At 47.8% G+C, this 19,012-nt stretch overlaps 2 protein-coding genes across 4 annotated transcripts in view; one reads left to right on the top strand and one right to left on the bottom strand.

The window, feature by feature from the left end:
- Window positions 1-19,012, bottom strand: part of LOC135379009 (mucin-12-like) — a 546,819-nt gene that overhangs the window by 177,179 nt on the left and 350,628 nt on the right. The window lies entirely within an intron of this gene.
- LOC135379007 (allergen Arg r 1-like) lies at window positions 4,313-11,660 on the top strand. 2 transcript variants are annotated; one of them, XM_064612238.1, is made up of 5 exons: window positions 4,313-4,457; window positions 6,296-6,452; window positions 8,010-8,074; window positions 11,019-11,084; window positions 11,426-11,660. In XM_064612238.1, the coding sequence occupies exons 1-5, from the start codon at window positions 4,451-4,453 to the stop codon at window positions 11,575-11,577; spliced, it is 447 nt and encodes a 148-aa protein (XP_064468308.1). In that variant the 5' UTR covers window positions 4,313-4,450; the 3' UTR covers window positions 11,578-11,660. The 2 variants fall into 2 exon arrangements, with proteins under 2 accessions (XP_064468308.1, XP_064468306.1); XM_064612236.1 differs by having other exon boundaries at window positions 6,307-6,452.

Here is a 19,012-nt window from a genome sequence, read left to right on the forward strand (position 1 = left end):
TTCGCTCATACACTCTCCCTCAGACAATGGTCCGGAAGCCGAGAGGGAATAAAAAAAAAAGACGCGGAGCAGGTGCGGTCGACTGAACGCACCAGAGGCGAAGAAGGTAGAGGTCATGGACAAAATGGCCTAAGATTATATGGCCTATTATTTAGACTAAACGTTATGTCCGTTCTACGGTTGCTTCTGTATAGGTTCAGGAGGCTTTTTTTTTTTTTGCCTCGGGCTCCGTTCTTTCGTGCAAAATAAGTACCGTATTTTTCGGTGTGTAACGCGCACCACTAAAAACGGGACGAATTCGAAAAAAAAAACGTTCGATGTATAACGCGCACCAGTGCGATGCGAGTTACGCACCGGTGCGCGTTATACATCAAACTTTTTTTCAAATTCGGTCCGTTTTTAGGGGTACGCGTTATACGCCGAAAAATACGGTAAATAAATAAGCATCGTCCCACGTGACGGAGGCGTTCCGCTGTAGCACGAGTTGCGCTACATAATATAGCGTGATTTTTTTTTTTAATTCTGTAACAGCGCCGCGAAGCACCGGTGGCTATGAGCGGCGTACAGACGTGGACAGGTGGGGCGAGAGGACAGCGGGAGGGAGTGGGAGACAGGGGGATTAGTATGCGTCCTGGGCCGACTTCAGGGGGAACTGTGCCGACATTCATTTGGAAAGTCTTCGGAAAACTCAGGGCAAAACCTGAGACCGGTGTTAGGATTCGAACCCATCACCTCCCAGTCTTCAGCCGACGACCTTGGCTGCCAACAACGAACGGACGGACGGACGCTTTGACGCACTCTGCCGTGCTGCCACGCACCGGTTTTTCGGTTTACAAATCGACCACTCGAGACGCTCTCCAAGCGGAGGACGCCCCCTTCCTCGAGCACTGGGAAGTAGACGGTAGCTTTTTAACGACCCAGTGCATCACCAAGTGAAGTAGAATTCCACTCACATGAGTAGAGGATCTTTTAGAGGGGCACTTAAATGCAAATACAGGTTCACTTCAAATTATGTTACAGGCTACGTTAATTTCGTACTTGTTATCATAATTAAAAAGTTTGATTCCGTTTCGAAGCTACAATAAGAATTATGCCGGGCTCTTTCTTGCTTCGACGCTACGCAGTGAGCGACACACTTCAGCTCGTGCATCGATGTTGTTAGTCCATGCTGCACGTGCCCCGCCATAGAGCAGTCCCGGTGAAAGACATAGTGTACGTTGCGAAGCGGACTTGCGTCGCTGTCCGAAGGACGTGAAGATAAATGTTGTCAGTGAAACGTTCGCGAGAACTGTTGTGAACTACGATTCAGTGAATCGGTATTGAAAAATGCAGCAGTGTGCATCATGCCGCGCATACACGGAACACTACGATCGGACCCGTTCCAAATCCACACACGCACTGTAGGTATGCGCGCGCTTCTCCTGCTGTCTTATTGGATGCCGCCAAAGACGGCTCTGTTTTCATTGGGTGCGTTTTTTTATTCTACCCGGGTAACTCTGGGTAACCATTACTGGGCGAAAAATCGAGGGTGACGGAAGTGACGTCATAACCTACCGGGGAAAATTTAACTCTCGGCGCTCGAGGGTTACTCTGGGTACCTACTCTCACTGATCCAGCACAGCAGGTGGGTAGCAGAGGGTTATGACGTCACACGACGCCAAGTGAGAGTCGCGCGTCTTTTAACTTTTGGATTCCGAGCATATTTCGGTGGCTTTAGCACGACTGTTGTTTCGTTGGATGCATGCCTTTTTCTTCCTTCGTCATCATCACCCCCTTCGTCGAATGCGTCAAGCAGCACAAGTGCCGCAACTTCTACAATCATGTCCTCGTCAAAAACGTCGTCTGCCTCTGCCGGCATGTTCGCTGAGACGGGCGTAACTCGTAATGGGCGACATTTCTAAACGGGGGTACCTACCCACAGGTCACGTGGCATCTCACTCGGGTCACGTGGCGCGTAACCCGGGGGTTACCCGGGTAGAATAAAAAAACGCACCCATTGCGTTGCATTTCACGTCGAGACTGGGAGGTACCCGGGTTCGAATCCCGGTGCCGGCTGTGCTGTCTGGGGTTTTTCCTGGGTTTTCCTCAGACGCTATCAGATTGCATTTTTTTATTGTTTCGTAGCCCTTTTTTTTCCACTTTATCTCATGTTGATGGATTCGAATATCCAACAACGTCACTAGGCGCTACAGCGGGAGAATGGGACATCCAAGGTGAATGTTAGATGGCAGCGAAAGCCAGCGACAATACAATGTCTGACATATCGACACGGTCATCTTCAAGATGCGCGAGCGATCCTGGGCGTTGGTAGTACAACTACCTTCGTAAACGGAAAGTAATTACGACATGTGCGTGATTTGTGTGTGCCTACTAATAGTTTATTCATAATTTCGAAGCAAGAAAAGGTAAATGTTGCCCCATTTTGTACACATATACGAAGTCATGAATCGCCCGAGCAGGCTTCCCGATCCCTCCCCTCTGCGCATGCGCCAGTGCTTGTCGCGCGTCGTAATCAGCAGTTAGTATACTCGTTTTCGGTTAAGTAGGAAAGCAAGGAAAGCGAGGCTCACATCTCGCAGCCGTAAGCTAAGACTAACACGTATGGACGGATGAGCGGAATGGAGCCGAACATCGTTAATATGACATTCGTTAATACGACATCCCCGCTTTATGACACCTTTTCTAGGGAACCGCTCCCTCCCAACGGCCTCCGCATGTAACTCTTGTTCGTTAATATGACATTTCGTTAATATGACATCCCCGCTTTATGACACCTTTTCTAGGGAACCGCTCCCTCCCAATGGCCTCCGCATGTAACTCTTGTTCGTTAATATCACATTTCGTTAATATGACATCCCCGCTTTATGACACTTTTTCTAGGGAACCACTCCCTCCCAATAGCCTCCGCATGTAACTCTTGTTCGTTAAGATGACATTTCGTTAATATGACATCCCCGCTTTTTGACACCTTTTCTAGGGAACCGCTCCCTCCCAATGGCCTCCGCATGTAACTCTTTTTCGTTAATATGACATTTCGTTAATATGACATCCCCGCTTAATGACACTTTTTTAGGGAACCGCTCCCTCCCAATGGCCTCCGCATGTAACCCTTGTTCGTTAATATGACATTTCGTTAATATGACATCCCCGCTTTTTGACACCTTTTCTAGGGAACCGCTCCCTCCCAATGGCCTCCGCATGTAACTCTTGTTCGTTATTATGACATTTCGTTAATATGACATCCCCGCTTAATGACACTTTTTTAGGGAACCGCTCCCTCCCAATGGCCTCCGCATGTAACCCTTGTTCGTTAATATGACATTTCGTTAATATGACATCCCCGCTTTTTGACACCTTTTCTAGGGAACCGCTCCCTCCCAATGGCCTCCGCATGTAACTCTTGTTCGTTATTATGACATTTCGTTAATATGACATCCCCGCTTTATGACACACTTTCGAGGGAACCGCTCCCTCCCAACGGCCTCCGCATGTAACTCTTGTTCGTTAATATGACAATGACTGGTATTTTCAGCCCGACTATATAGGGGCGAACACGTGTACTTTACCCTCGTTGCAATGACTGTTGATTACTGAACCGGCAGTTATCCTAACCTATAACTAAGCTTCCGCGTTTTACGTTTTTATTCTGGGGCGGATTCGGCGAATGTTTTTCGATGTTTATTGATTTTCACGAAGTCGGCGTTTTTCGATGTTTTTCCTGGCGTGTACACGGCTTAAACGACAGTTATCGGCGAATAGAAATCCCAATGTAATTCCCGCACGACGCTCATTCAACGTGGCGTTGTTCGCCGCGGTGGCGTTTCACGACTAACGAAAAAGTAAACGGACCTTCACAAACATCGTGTTTCTGTATTGTTTTCTGATTTGCATCAACAACATGCTGGGCATGTGCACCTCCAAACAAAGAGGAACAAGTTCAAGGTATGAAATGAACTATAACGGAAAAAGTTCATAAACAGCAGAGCGCTTTGCATGCTTGACATAGAACAGAGTGTTTCAGCGCCACCTGCATGAAAGAAACGTTACTGTCAATCAAGATAACAACAAACCGCGTAATATGTAACATTTTTTGTCCCGTAAACGTCACGCCACCACATGCGTCCCCAGGCAATCGAAAAGTGGTCATTGTGTATTGGAAGTGTAATTGAACTGCCATTGAATGACAGGTGGCATTCGGAAAGTGGTCATTGTGTATTGGAACTGTAATTGAACTGTAATTGATTGACAGATGTGCTCCGTATCTGTACTAAGGATAAAGATCATGCATTGTACCGATAAGTCTACTGTAAATCACCGGGCGTTAGCCACTCGTCAGCACGAAGTCGAAGATGTACCTTGTACCGGTCTTATTCTCCGTTGTACTTCTTGCTGCTGCCAACAGTGCTAAGAAATACCGAGACTGCAAACCCGAGGCAAAGGACCAAGTTGCATGGGAGGTAAGATGTCTCTACGTGAAAGGGACTACCGCGCCCGGGGACGTATGTATGAGACCGCGATACGGTTAACGTTTTGGCCCCACTCCACCAGTCTACTTGGTCAAATTTTTCTTACGAAATCAGGTTGCGTATTAAATAAACGAGTTTTAAAGGTGGCGTCCGCGAGGAATCCGGAATTCTGAAGCTAATGTGATATCCACTTGGAGATCACTTCCACGAAGAAAACACCAAAAATGTTTCGCAAAATTACTTCGTGTTTTTTTTTCATAAACCATCAAAAAACGTCGAGTTCGAAACAAACTGCCAACTTCCAGTTGAAACGACCCCTTGCCCTACTTCGCCTCTTCCGGTGACGTAACTGGCATTACCGGCGAGATTCGCAATCGCTCAGCTGACGGCGGTCGCCAGGCTCGTTGCGATCCGGTACAGGTTGGGACAAAAGTTTACGGAACACGCGAGCGACGTACTTTTTCTTCGGTGCGACACCCTAGCGGCTGCCGGAAGCGGGTGAGTTCACTGTTTCGGAGGGATGGAAGGGTGCGCTGTGAGCGACACACAGCCAGAGGGAACTCGTACTTCCCAGGCACATCCAAGCGACACTGGAGCGACCACTGCGTGTCGCTAACAGCGCATCCATCCACCCCTCCGAAACAGTGAACTCACCCGCTTCCGGCAGCCGCTAGGGTGTCGCACCGAAAGAAAAAGTACGTCGCTTTAGTGTTCCGTAAACTTTTGTCCCAACCTGTACCACCGAAAGCATGAACGCAGATATTTCTAGCGACTGTTCGGCAGCGTATTTCGACTCGGAAGACCACATTTTGTGACGGACAGCCTGCCTTCATTACAAACTCCAGTGACGTCGGTGCGCACACTGTTGCCTGAAGTGAACCGGGAGCGCACAGTCGGCAACAAAATCCGATTAAATTCATTTTCTAATGAGAGTTTCAAACCAAAATATTGCGGTTACATGCACCCACAACTCCGATCGCACCTCCAGTTCGCGTTCTTTTTTTTTTTTTTGTACTTTCTCGCAAACTTGCACTCCCTCTGCAGCTAGGGCGGAAGCCCCAGCGATAGCAACACCATGATGCACACCAATGGGAGCGCAGCGCAGTATACTAAGTGAAAAGCCCTCTGTAAATACGCCGACTTTCGCTCATGAGTGCGAGTTCTATGACACGACCATGTCGGAGTGCTTCATTCCCTGGTCTTATTGTGTCCCCACTACTACCCCACTGGACTGTGTATTTTTTCCTTCATTGCCCAAACGACCATGTCGCGTAGAACACGGTGTTACCTTTCTGGTCGTATTAAACACGTCCTGCGCTAACCCCGAAAAGACATAATGACATTCTAAAAGCCGATCACACATGACCGTGACTTGCAGACACCCTTCCCCCCTCGCCGGTCGCCAGAGGGCGCTCACTGATTGGACTTGTCCATGTGACGTTTTCTCAGCTCTTCAGAGAGGGAATTCCACCATACTCTCAATATCCGGCGTCGCGCCCCCACTCTTGGATGCGATGACGTCACCGAACTGCAAGACCAGGGAAGAGGCTTTCCTGACCCGCGAAAGCCTTCTTGCGCGGAACATGATTTTTTTTTTTAGTAAAGAAAACAAACCAATGGGAGGCGCGCAACTGTGATTGACAGGTCGAGCCTCTTTGCGAGGCTCCGCTCAATGGCCAAACTTCCTTTTAATACGCGGCTCTGTTCTACACTTTCCAAAATATATTTCCCCAGCCGGCTTTCCCATATTCCTTTAAAAAATTCCATTTTTCTCTTCTGTGATCTGAAAGTGATTTCGGAAATTCTAAAATAAGTGGTGGCAACGTTAGTTCTCGAACAGATGGTGAAGGCGCTTGAGAAGGAGACCTTCTACCTCTTCAAGGCAACTTCCGACCGCTTGAAAAAATGTACGTACATGAAGGTAAATGAGACGAAGGATGATGATCATCACAATGGGACATTGCTCACCAGAGGCGGATTAGGGAGGTAAGTCAAAGATAATATACAGGGTGTTTCACCTATACGTGATAAAAAATTCTAACTGGCGACGCACTCGCCGGAGGATTGTGGGACTTTCGGCAATTACCTCCTGGAAACTTTTGCCACCATTAAGGGAGGCTTTGGACAATTTTTAATTACGGGAAATTTATGTTTTCAATTAAACTTTGAAAATTGTCAAGCGAACCTCACTTTTTTTTTTACAGAAATATGAAGTCCTCCACGGATAACCACAGACCCAACAAAAACTATGCACAATATCGCAACAGAAATAGTGGGAAAAAAATTAGTAAAAATTACGCTTTAGTCCCGCCTGCTCGATTCTCGCAATGTAGACCGCACTGATGATGCGGGGAGAGGAATTAACTGTTCCTGCCTCTTGTTTTACCTTTCTTTCCCCCGCTTTGATCTTGACGCTCTGGACAACCATCTTATCAGAAAGAAAACGAAACAACCGTCTTATCACAAAGAAGGGAAACAAATGAAGGCGAGGACACTTCCTCCTCTAGACGCACATTTCGATCGCGCTTCTTTGCGCGGTGCAAGTACCATAGCCACGTCACCCTCGGTGATGATACGAGGTGCCCTGACTTCAGTTGCTTAAATGTTTCGAGATTTTGATTTCCTGTGCTATGAGACACACCTGTTGTGGGTAAGCTACAGTTACAGTTAGTCTGCACAAATAGTAAGCAAGTTCTGTTACTCTTTTTGAATCGTAACTGTAATTACGGCTACAGTTACCAGGTTAAAGTAACGTAATTACTTTACAGTCACGTTTTGAAACAAAAAAAAAAGAGTCGAATAAATATAAACGTACTAAGTGGATCAATCTAAACATCGTAATAGTCCATTGAGACAGTCTCGGTATCCTGAACAGTCACAATGGCTTCCCTCTCTGCTCAACTAAGTCATTTCACTCATAATTTATACCACGCGCATCACTTGAATGGAATCACCTGCCCGGGTCTCTTGCCTCTATATCTGACATTAAAGAATTCAAGAAGTGCCTGTTAGATTATTTCAGTCTGTGACCCACGCCCGCATCTCTTTCTCTCTCATTGTTTTCCTTTTCGTTCTTCACCCTCTCCCCTTTGTTGTTCATGCTTGCGCCCTGTAGCCGTCATACTATAATCACAACCCATGATCAGGATGTTTATATGTTTGTTTCTTGTTTTTTTACTGTTACTGTTTGATTATGTTGTATGTTGATTATGTTTGATGTTTAGATATCACGATTCTACCCACTTATCTTATCCTATATATTTTTGCCCATTTTTGTTGTGTAACACCACCACTCCCATCTACTTGCCCCTCAGGGCCTTGAGGGTATGCAAATAAATAAATAAATGGTAGCATAACACCATGAGCTAAAGGCAGTCTCATGGCCAAAGCGCATGCAGCTGCTACACGGAGGAACGCGACATACTTGACAAAATTCACATTCTTGAACATGCTCACTCGTGCTCAGTGTGACGGGTGAGCTGAGCATGGGTGAGCGGGAGTCCCAAGTGCCAACCTCTGAATGCTGGTCGTTTGATCTTGCAGAAGAGAAGAGGTAACAACCGTTGTTGGAGAGGGCAATCGTCTCAATTTTGGCAGCGTAGAATTCGGTAAGTTCTCACAGCATCGTATACTCATATGTGAGCCATGCTAAGGGACCAGAGTTCATTGTATCAGAGATGAGGAAGATAGAAGTTAAGTAACTGCGTAAAAAAAAATAACCAAGTCACTAACGAAGTCACACGTTATGAAAATGAACTTGAAATTCCCGATATACTTTGTAAAAGTAGCGAGATACTTTCAAGTCACTGGCTACGTAATACGTACGCTTTACTTTGTGGGAAAATCCCAAGTATTTCTTAACAGCGCATAAGTTTAACCCTTGGTGTCACAATGGGCGATGGAAGACGATTCATAATAGCTCGGATCACTAGTGGGTAAGATACTCAAGAAAAGTAACTACGTTTCAGTTACAGTTAGCGCGCAAAAATAGTAACCGACTTACACTTACTCTTCTTGAAGTGTACCTTCTTCTCCAAGAAGAAGAAACGACTTCTGCGCATAAAGCTTCTGTAGGATAAAACGTATGCGCAGAGATGCAAACCTTAGTGCAGAACATGATTTTGGAACTTCAATACTGTCTTTATTGTCTATTTGTTTGCATTTTACTTCTTTTCGTTCGTGTCACCGGATGGAGACGAATTAACTTTCAGGCGGCTCAACGGGTGCTCTGCGCAGGCGCGACGTTGCGGGGCGCCGTGGCGAAGAGTAAAGAAGTCAATATATGATACTAATTACACAGGGTCACTCAGATTACACATTATTTTGCACTTCATTAACTTGTATCTACACACTTCTGCCCCTTTATTTCGTATTTTTGTTTACCGCTTGCTAGCTCGCTGTAGAGTCACTAAATAAGATTCGCTTCAGAGTATCGACACTGGGGTCCAAGGGAGAGCAGGATCGCCATCTCGTTTCCGCACCACACCGGTACAGGTTGGGACAAAAGTTTACGGAACACGCGAGCGGCGTACTTTTTCTTCGGTGCAACACCCTAGCGGCCGGCGGAAGCAGTCGAGTTCACTGCTTCGGAGGGGTGGAAGCGTGCGCTGTTACCGATACACAGTGGTAAGTCCGGTGTCGCATGAGGGCATGGGTGTGTCTGGGCAGTGGAAGCTATCGCTGTGTGTCACTCACAGCGCACCCTTCCACCCCTCCGAAACAGTGAACTCATCCACTTCCGGCGGCCGCTAGGGCGTCGCACCAAAGAAAAAGTACGCCGCTCGCGTGTTCCGTAAACTTTTCTCCCAACATGTACCATCCCCGTTTGAGGATCAAAGACGGCTAACATAATGCTCCCTGTGGGATAGACATTGTCAACCAGAGCGTCCCGAGGATGTCAAGGCGAGCTCGAGGCAGTCAACTGATGCTTGCAAACGAAAGGAACATTTCACCCGCGCACGATAGATGGCATCGTGCGCGTGGGTAGGGTGGTGCGGAAACAAGATGGCGCATGCTCGCGCTTGGAACTCAGTGTCGATACTCTGAAACGTAGCTTATTTAGTGACTGTAGCTCGCTGAGCACAAAAACTGCCACCGGCAGTTTTCCATGACCAGCGACAGCTTCAATCAGGTACCAGGAGTCTCAATCGAGGTGATGACCATCCAGTTTAGTGGCAATCCAATGTGGCCGAGTAGCAACGTTCGACTATCATTCAATTCTATGACTATCGAAACGCAGGGGTATAGATTGTTATAACACGTCGCTCAAGGAAGCGGGCTTTGGCAGGTGGTGGTGGTGGTGGTGTGAGGTGCTGCTGGTCGTGACGTACAGCGGTACAGCTCAAACATGTATCAGCGTCACGAGAGGGTAGTGCTGGACGTCCGCCGCTGCTTTCTACGACTATTTTTGTAAGTACGCACTGCAGTACACCGCATGGCGCAAATATCATTGCTCCTTTAAAAGTGGCGTCCGGAGTGAAAAACGCAGTTGAACTGAAGGTGCGATCGGAACAGTGGGTGCCCGAAATACATGTGACAGGAATATTTCGTTTCGAAACACTCAAAAACAGTCGGAATTTAATGGGATTTTGCAGCCGGCCGCGCACTGCCGGCTGAATGGACCTTTTCCGACAACGCGTATGCCCATGCCCAGCCCCTGTGTCCGCCATCTTTGAGCGGAAAACATCGCTATGGACCCACTTGCGAGCGACTGTCATGTTCATTGTGGGGAGATAATCGGTTTCAAGGTTACGCGGACGTTTGAGGTCTGGTAACGAGTACAATGCGCTTTCACTCTTTCCACCATTCTTCTCCCAATCTTCTCTTGCTTACACTTTCCCACGCAACGTGCCAGTCCGAAAAGTGTCACCATTATTGGGGGGCAAAGACACGACGTTCGACATTCCGTCGCCAGGGGCGACGCGAATATGGAAATGGTCCATTCAGGCAACAGTGTGCGGACAGACGTCACTGGAGTCGGTTACGAAGGCAGGCAGTCCGTGAAAAAATGCGGTCTTCAGACTCGCAATCTGCTGCCGAACAGTCGGTAGAAGCATCTCCGTTCATGCTTTCGGTGGTATCGGATTTCAACCAGCCTGGCGAAACAGTCAGCTGAACGATTAGGAATCTCGCCGGCAATACCAATTACGTCACCGGAAGAGGCAAAGCAAGGAACGGCAGTTTCAACCGGAAGCTGGCAGTTTGTTTAGAATTCGGTGTTTTATTAAAAAAGACGAACGAATTTTGCGAAACTGTTCTGGTGTTTTTTTTTCATCTCCAAGTGGACATCACATTTATAGTTCCGAATTCTTCGCGGATACCACCTTTACACCTCGCTCCAACATTTTGCAGTGGTGCTGATATATCGAAGCTTGCAGCTTAGAATTACAGTTTGCAGCCGAATGGCATATGCCTTCACACTGTACGGGAATATTCTACATTTGTGCATCCAGCGAAAGGTATCCAACGCGTACTCTTTTGTATTTTCCCGAAAATGACAAAGACCCCGAATTTATGCTTTGTACTTTACGACTGTACGATCCTTTTTTACAGGTTCCTTTCCTGTATTGTACACCGACAACTCCACCTGTAGTGTTTTTGCCTCACCAGATGAGAAAGGTAACAACCTCATTCAAACCAGTGTCTCTTTTTATTCAAAATGCCGCTAAAATTTAAAGACTAAACGTATGCGCGCGTAGTGTTCTCGGATCGTATGCAGGAGCGTACACCTGTACGCGATTTTCCCCAACTTAAACTGCTTTTTGGCAAACTCCCTGACAATCGCCCGACTTTTCCAGTCGCACCAAAATTCCACGACAATTCCCGGTTCTTCACGCCGGTAGACACCCTGGAAGTACTATTGAAATATCCATAGTTTTGCGGACGTTTACATAAGTTAGAATATGAATAATTTAGCATTACTAGTCAAGGTATTTCCTATCTTTCTCTGCATATCGAAGATGTGTTCCTGTGGGTCGCTGGCAGCACCGCAGCAAACGCTACTTTTGATGCGTGCTGCAAGAAAGTCTTCAAAAGGGAAGTGAGGAATGCCAACCAGACCATATACCACAAGTTCTCCAAGGCGTGCCTCAAGTCTTCTAAGTCTCCGTGAACTATTAGTGTTTTGTGAGACGCTCTCCCCCCCTCCCCGAAACCATATGAAGTAAAATAAACAAAATGTAACCGTGTAGTGCACATGCTGACTTCCGAACATGCAATTCAGTTCGTAGAACTGGCATTATGCAGGATGCTCCAACTAACATTAATCCAGCCTTAGGGGGAGAGAGAGACAGAGAGAGAGAGAGACAGCGTTCTTCGCTAATGACAGCTACTGAATTTTGTTAGCCGACGCGTATCGGAGTACAGTGAACCCTCGTTGATATGACCCCCGATAATCTGACATACGCGTTTTACGACCATACTCTTGGGGTACAATGCTGTGAAACTTCTGTTGAAACCCCCCCGTTAATATGACAATTCCGCATTATGACCAAAATTTTCAGGAACTACCATGGTCATAATAACGAGGCTTCACTGTATACACACACGCGCGTACGAAGAAGGGGTAGACAGACAGCATGAAACTATAGCACAAAGCAGCACAGACATGGATAAGGAAAGAAGTATAGACTGCACAACCGCTTACTCGCAACTGAAGGAAACTTTTATTGCATACAATCATAACGCGCAAAAGCATTCGAGAGCCACCGTCAATAGACCTCTACCTGTTTGTAAACAAATGACGTCGTAATGTCCGACAGCGCCACGAGTTTGGTAGAGTTGAACTACGTTCAATGCTAGTGGCGAACAAGGTCGCGCCCGAAAGCCACGGTCTTGAGGGGATTACGATGGTCTCTGAAAAGGACGCGACCTTCGGTCCTACTTTTCTTTCAATAGGAGGCAGCGAACAATTGCCCATTCGTGGAACCCAGCTCTCCCCTTCCGATCTCTTTTGGTTTCGGTGTGTCTACCAACGTCATGATGACGTTTCTCGGCTAGAGGTTTATCAGCAAGCGCGGGCGTAGCGTCCCCAGACACGCCCAGCAAAACACAAACAACAACTTTATTGCGAGATGATGAATGGGCAGTCTCATCGCCAGGGGCGATACTCTGCCGCATCGCTGGTGATGATGCGGGGTATCCAGAAAGGTGAAGAGCGCTTTGAGGACAGGGGTGTTGGTGGGCTGGATGTGGCCAGGGATCAAGCAATTTTGTGAGAGAGAGAGGGGGGGGGGGGGGGCGAGGGTCGAGTTCGTTAAGGGATCGATGCGGCTTTTACAGCGCAGTGGCGATATTACCGCTTGAGACAAGTTGACTCTCCCCAATGCTGTCACTGCGGGGTTGTAGAAGACCTAGAGCACATTCTTCTCCACTGTCCACACTACCAACCTTCCCGAACCTTACTCTCCCCCAAAACGCAAGAAGGCTGTAACTTCAAAGCAACGACATTCTTAACAATAGACCGCCCGCCGCGGCACGGCGCATCAAGATATCATGAGGTTGGGAAAGAGTGGATCGTTGGCAAACCAAGCGCGCGTAGTTGTTGCCGTCGTGTAACTATCGTGGTTTTCGCGTTTCGTGAGATGAGGTCAGGATAGTATCTGCATCGCACATGAAGTTTTCCTTCGTATCGCCTTCGCGCGATGGCATCCATCATCGGAAACAACTCGTGTGACCGGCGACTGCCAACGCCCGTGGCTTTATTTTGCGAACGACTGGTCGCGACACCTGGCGTTGTGACGTACACTGTTTGCAAGCAGCCGGGTGGTGTATTTATCAGCAAGATATCCTATCCCCTCTTAGCAAAACAATCCTAACGACTATCAGCAATACATTAGAGAGTCTTCGTACATCGTACGCTATCGTCTTTGCGTCCGTAAGAGATAGCGTTGGTGGTAGTGCGCACGAGCAAAGCATAAAGAGAGCTCCGCGCAGTGCGCAGAAACACCTGCATGGGGTAACTTCGCCAATAAAGCTGGCGGTCACTGTGGTACAGGGAGCTTCCCAATGAAGACTACTGAGGGATGCTCGCATATTTTCTGTGGTGGGTAGTCCTCTCGGACTACCCAAATCCCAGAGCAAGAGAGTTAGCACGCCCCTCCCTCTCCTGTGCCACCATAATCTCTCCCCTCCCTCCTTCTTCCCTCCCCTGGGTGCACTGATCAACCACTTCAGAGCAGGCTGACCGCACCTTCCCCGTACATCACCCCCCCTCCCCCGCAGAAACACTACGCTATCCGTTACGTACGCAAAGGCAATAGCGTACGATACACAAAAACTCGCTATTCTATCTTTTCTCGGGGCAGCCTCATCGAAGGTTGGCAAACGCGATTCTCACCCCTTCCTTCGAAGTATGTGAGTTGAGGCTCTGGAGCACATTCTTCTCCATTGCCCACACTACCAGCCTTCCCGAACCGCACTCTCCGAGTCCCTTAGTCAGCTGGACTCTCGCCCCTTCTCCCTATCGACATTGCTTGGTCCCTGACCCAATCCAGCCCAACAACAATCTGCGCTCAAAGCTCTTTTGACATTTCTGGACACCATCGGACTTCGATCGTTATTGTGAAGGGGCTCCTTATTTTATTCCCCACATCCCCACCAGCCCCAATACCCAATGGGGTAGAGTACACACCCAACGGGGTAGAGTATCGCCCCTTGCGATGAACCTCCCCACTCTCCATCTCAAAAGGAAGTTGTTGTCGTTCCTTCAAGGTAAATGATACATCTGAAACGTCTCTAACAATTCTCTGCCTGAAGCAGACTAAAATCGCTGTCTGTTCAAAAAAGGTCTGCATTCACAGTTGCGGCAGTGGATTGCTGAGTGGGTGGATGGAGTCGTATTCGCTACAGCTGCCCTGTGTTCCACAAGTCGCATATTCAGGCGCCCACCCGGTTTGCCCAATATATCTACCACAGGATAGCGGCACATTATATAGTTAAAAAAATCTATGAACCACAGGGCGCTTTTGCATGCCTGACATATAACGGTGAGTGGCTCAGAAACACTTGCACGGGAGCGATAGATAACTGAAAAAAGCACGTGTTCGAACTAGACAGGATGTCTGTGTCTCAAAGCTGTCATCGCGTGACAGATGTCTTCCGTATCTTTACTAAGGACAAAAAAGATCGTTCAACGTACATATAAGCAAAGTATACGCGAACGAACACCTTTCCTGAGGGTAACCTCTAAAGCACCGAGAGGAAGATGTACCTTACAGCCGTCTCTGTCGGACTCTTTACTGCTGGGGACAGTGCTAAAGAACAAAGAGGATTGTACGCCGGAGACAAAGGACCAGGTGGCCTGGGAGGTAAGACGTCATTCCATACGACCCCAAGCAGCAAAATGTACTGAAAGTCGAGTGCAATAGGGGTGGACGGGTAGGTGGAAGGCCTTGAACAAACTCGTGAAACTAAGGAACACTGATAAGACACATACCGTCCACCCCTGTTGCACCCGACTTTCAGTACATTGTGCTGCTTGGGACGCTACGAATCGGGTGGTGATAACGTTTCGTTGTCTTCTCAGAACGAATGTAATCTGCAGCCGAGTAAGATAGGGATTATTACCCTGGAAGTGAATAATAATAGAGAGTTTTAGCAAATCGGATTTTGTAGCTCCCGATCGGCAACAAATACGGTGAATGCGAACCGATCGTATCCGGGGCAACGCCAGCGCGAACACTTTTAGCAAACCGGAGTGAACCGGAGACGCGCTCGCCGGGGGCGAAGGGAAGACGCGTCTCTGAGATGCGCAATGAACAAAATATAGAATATAATGGTTTTCCTTCCCAATTTTTTTTGTAGACTACCTATCAAACGGATTCTGGAAACGGCATTGGTATCCTGAATTGCGAGAAAAGGAGCTCTGTCCTTTCTTTTATGCCTCTCGTTGTGAGGGTTTTGCCGGAAACAATGTTTACCACTTCCGTAATGGAAGCCCATTTCGCCGGAGACTCATAGGGATTCACCGCGAGCACCTCGCAGAGTACATGTTGATCGTCGGCGATTGTAAATCGCTTTCTAGCAGGTGCCACCGTAGCAGACGACACAGCCATGCTGAAGACTGCTACCGTAAATGTCTCCGGTAATGGCGGCTAGCGGAGCTACGGCGACGGCCGGAGAGATACAGTGAGGGTGACGTCATCTGAGCATGCGCAGTTGCGTGGTCGCCCCGACGGTACCGTGCGGGAGGACGCACTTTGCTAGAACTCTCTAATGGTGTCTTCGACTGGTTGCTTCCGATCGCTCCAGAGAGCTTTGGAGCGACATGCCATCTTCGACTAGTCGAAGCGGAATACAGTGAACCCTCGTTATTATGACCATGGTCGTTCCCGAAAATTTTGGTCATAATGCTGAACTGTCATGTTAACGGGGGATTTGCAGAGGTTTCACTGCATTGTGCCCCAGGAGTATGGTCGTAAAGGGCGTATGTCAGATTATCGGGGGTCATATTAACGAAGGTTCGCTCTACTCTCATTACATTCGAATGGTTTCTTTGGAGATCTTTCCTCCACCTAAATACAGAAAGCCTGCGCGCTCGTCGACGTGACGTAACAATTAAGAGTCAGACAATCAGGCACGTGTTTTCAACGGTCGTGGCCATGGAGAAGAACCACCGTCGTCTGCGAGTGGTGATCGAACGTCCTCGCGTACTATAAATGGGAAAACTTGGAAATAAAGCGCAACACGCTCTCAGTCTTTCTCAAAACTGATTTTCTGGAAAGCGTCTTGCACTTTTTGTCTAAACACTTACGTCAGCAGGTTCCAGGTGAGCTGCGGTCATTTGCGAGTTCTTGAATTCGCAGAACGGTGAATCGAAGTAGCAGACGAATAGACCTCTCCCTGTTCGTAAACAAATGACGTCAGAGTGTTCGACAGCTCCACCGATTTGGTAGGGTTGAACTTAGGGTTGCCACCAGGCCGGTATTACACCGGCACGGCCGGTTATTTGCTCTCTCTGCCGGTTGCCGGTAGGAAAGTGATACCGGCAGCCTTTTGCCGGTATTTGTGGCTCAACACCTTTCATAGGGGCTTTTACGGGGTTTTCCTTTCAACATTCCACGGCAGCTTGAATAAATCTGGAGCACAGACCCAACTCCGTAGTCGCCAGTCGTTTTCTTAGTTATTCATTATTATTATCATTGTTGTCTTGACCCAGTACGCTCGTTCTTTCTCTCTCTCTCTCTGTATACCGTCCACCCCTCACTTACTTTCCCTTTCCTGCGAACATTTCCTCCTCTCCCTCTATTCCACCTCCTCTCCCTCAGCCGGTATTTTTCACTACGAAAGGTGGCAACCCTAGTTGAACTAAGCTCGAAGCTATGGGGCGAACAAGGTCACGCAAGAAAGCGACGGTCTTGAGGGGATTACGATGATCCCTGAAAGGGACGCGACCTTCGGTCCTTGTTTTCTTTCAATAGGAGGCAGCGAACAAGTGCCCATTCTTGGAACCCAGCTCTCCCCTTCCGATCTGTTCCGGTTTCAGTCTGTCTAGCAACGTCATGATGACGTTTCTCGGGTAGAGGTTTATTCTGACTCTTAACTGAAACGCCACATGGGGACACCGCGTCTGCTGCCTCGACCAGCTCGACCAGTCTTGGCTATAAGCCTGGATAGGGGACGAACAGTGAAAAAATTTACTGTGCTTTACCGATATTTATCAAAATTTAGAGCGAGAAAAAAAAAACGGATTTCAAAACGCTTTATATCTGTCCGCGGACGAAACCGCACCCGCGCACACCTCTACCGGTGTCAGGTCATGTTGCTAGGAGAGACCGTACGTCCTGGGTAGACTTCGGAGGAAGTTGTGCCCCCATTTGTGTCGCAGCGATCGAGGAAAACGCAGGAAGAACATCAGGATATTCCGACTTTGTAGGATGACGTTGGTGAGGGAGGTTGTTTAAAATTACGAGAGCCGGACTCCCTCGTTCGCGTATCACGTCTAAAAAAACAAACAACGGCATAAAACGTTGTCCAACCACAGTATTCAGCTCTCTGTTCTGTTCACGAGACAATACCGATTGTGCCGAGATTCGATCCAGGGCCACTTCAGAAGGAGCTCACGAAAATGCATGAGCTACACTCCGAGTCAAGAGTTACAGTCACGGTGACATCAGATGGGCCGAAGATGGCGGAGGCCGGGCAGACCGGGAAGCGGATTCAGGTGTTTTGTGAGCTCCCGTATCTTACGTGCCAGCTTTAAAACACAGCGGTGACACAAACCCGCCATTGTTGTAACTTCCATCAAGTGGGTGCCTTTGGCAAAACTGCCATCTTGTCCTGGTCGCACGTCATAGGAAACGTCATTTTGAGGTCATGCGACTTTGTTTGCATGTCGTTTTCCCGCTTACTGACATACCTCCGTCGTCATAAAGCAAAGAGATGAACATATTTTGCCAGGGGAAACCGTGCAGTGCTTGTTCCGCAACATGGTAGCCCATTTTTCCTTAGTTTACATCGCATCGGCTCAGTGAGTCTTAACGCGCGGTCGTCATCACATCTTTGTGGAAGTCGTCAACAGTACCAGGCCTTATGTGCAAAACTGTGCGTTTTACTGCGACATTATCGGATAAAAATAATTACCGTGATCGAGTGACATTCAAACCGTCGCGCAGAAACAACAACCGCATTGTTTCCAGACGGTTTGGCTGCCGATCACGGGCGCCGCCATCTTTAAGGTCACGTGTGCCTTGACGTTTGCTGTGACGTGCGACCAGGACCTGTCCAGGGTGCATTGCGTTCGCCCAGCACGCTTTCGTCTACGGAGCAATACACTGGATGCCACCTCGGTTCTTTAAAAGGTTAGCCAGCCACTGAAAAGGTTAGCCAGCTGTAGAATTCGAACCCACATCTTCTGGATTGCCGGTCCAGGGCTCTACCAATTGAGCTAAGCTAACACGCCTTCTCAGCGACTTCCAGGGTGCATCATCTGAAGGGACAAACCAGTCACTCTCTCTCACTCATCCTCCTTTCCTTTGTTCCAGCCTCAGAACATCAGTTCGCTCTTGTTCATAAATACAGTATTTAAATACCGTAACTACTACCCTAAATACTGTGAGGAAAATATCATCCGGAATTACAGAGATAACGATGATCATAACAACAAATCAGCAACGAACAATATCGTTTTTTTTTTTAGATTATCATGGCGATTTTAATATTACAAGTTTCTCGAAGACCGCATCTTCTGTTCGGCCGTACAATCAGATTCGCAAAGGAGAACAACATCTCCACAGGTGCCGATGAACAAAGACTTGTACTAAATTTGACGAAGATGCTTTGGTACAACAAGGTAGTTGGGTAGTCGCGACTGTTGTCCGCAACAACAGTGAGAAACTTGCCATCCGAAATGGTTTATCGCATGCGCATGCTAGCGCAAACATGGTACAACTGCGCCCCAAACTCACCCTTCTTTCCGAAAGATCAAACGCAAGGCAACGTCAGTATATATATATATATATATATATATATATATATATATATATATATATATATATACTGTATTATGGGTATTTATAAAGTATTTACAAGAATAAATGCACGAAAAT

This window comes from Ornithodoros turicata, chromosome 1, assembly GCF_037126465.1.
Source record: "Ornithodoros turicata isolate Travis chromosome 1, ASM3712646v1, whole genome shotgun sequence".
Classification (NCBI taxonomy): domain Eukaryota; kingdom Metazoa; phylum Arthropoda; class Arachnida; order Ixodida; family Argasidae; genus Ornithodoros; species Ornithodoros turicata.

Coding starts and splice junctions, on each gene's coding strand:
- LOC135379007 (XM_064612236.1), top strand. CDS start 4,350: ATGTACCTTGTACCGGTCTTATTCTCCGTTGTACTTCTTGCTGCTGCC. Junction 6,453..8,009: donor ACCAGAGGCGGATTAGGGAG/GTAAGTCAAAGA, acceptor TTGATCTTGCAG/AAGAGAAGAGGTAACAACCG. Junction 8,075..11,018: donor TTTTGGCAGCGTAGAATTCG/GTAAGTTCTCAC, acceptor CCTTTTTTACAG/GTTCCTTTCCTGTATTGTAC.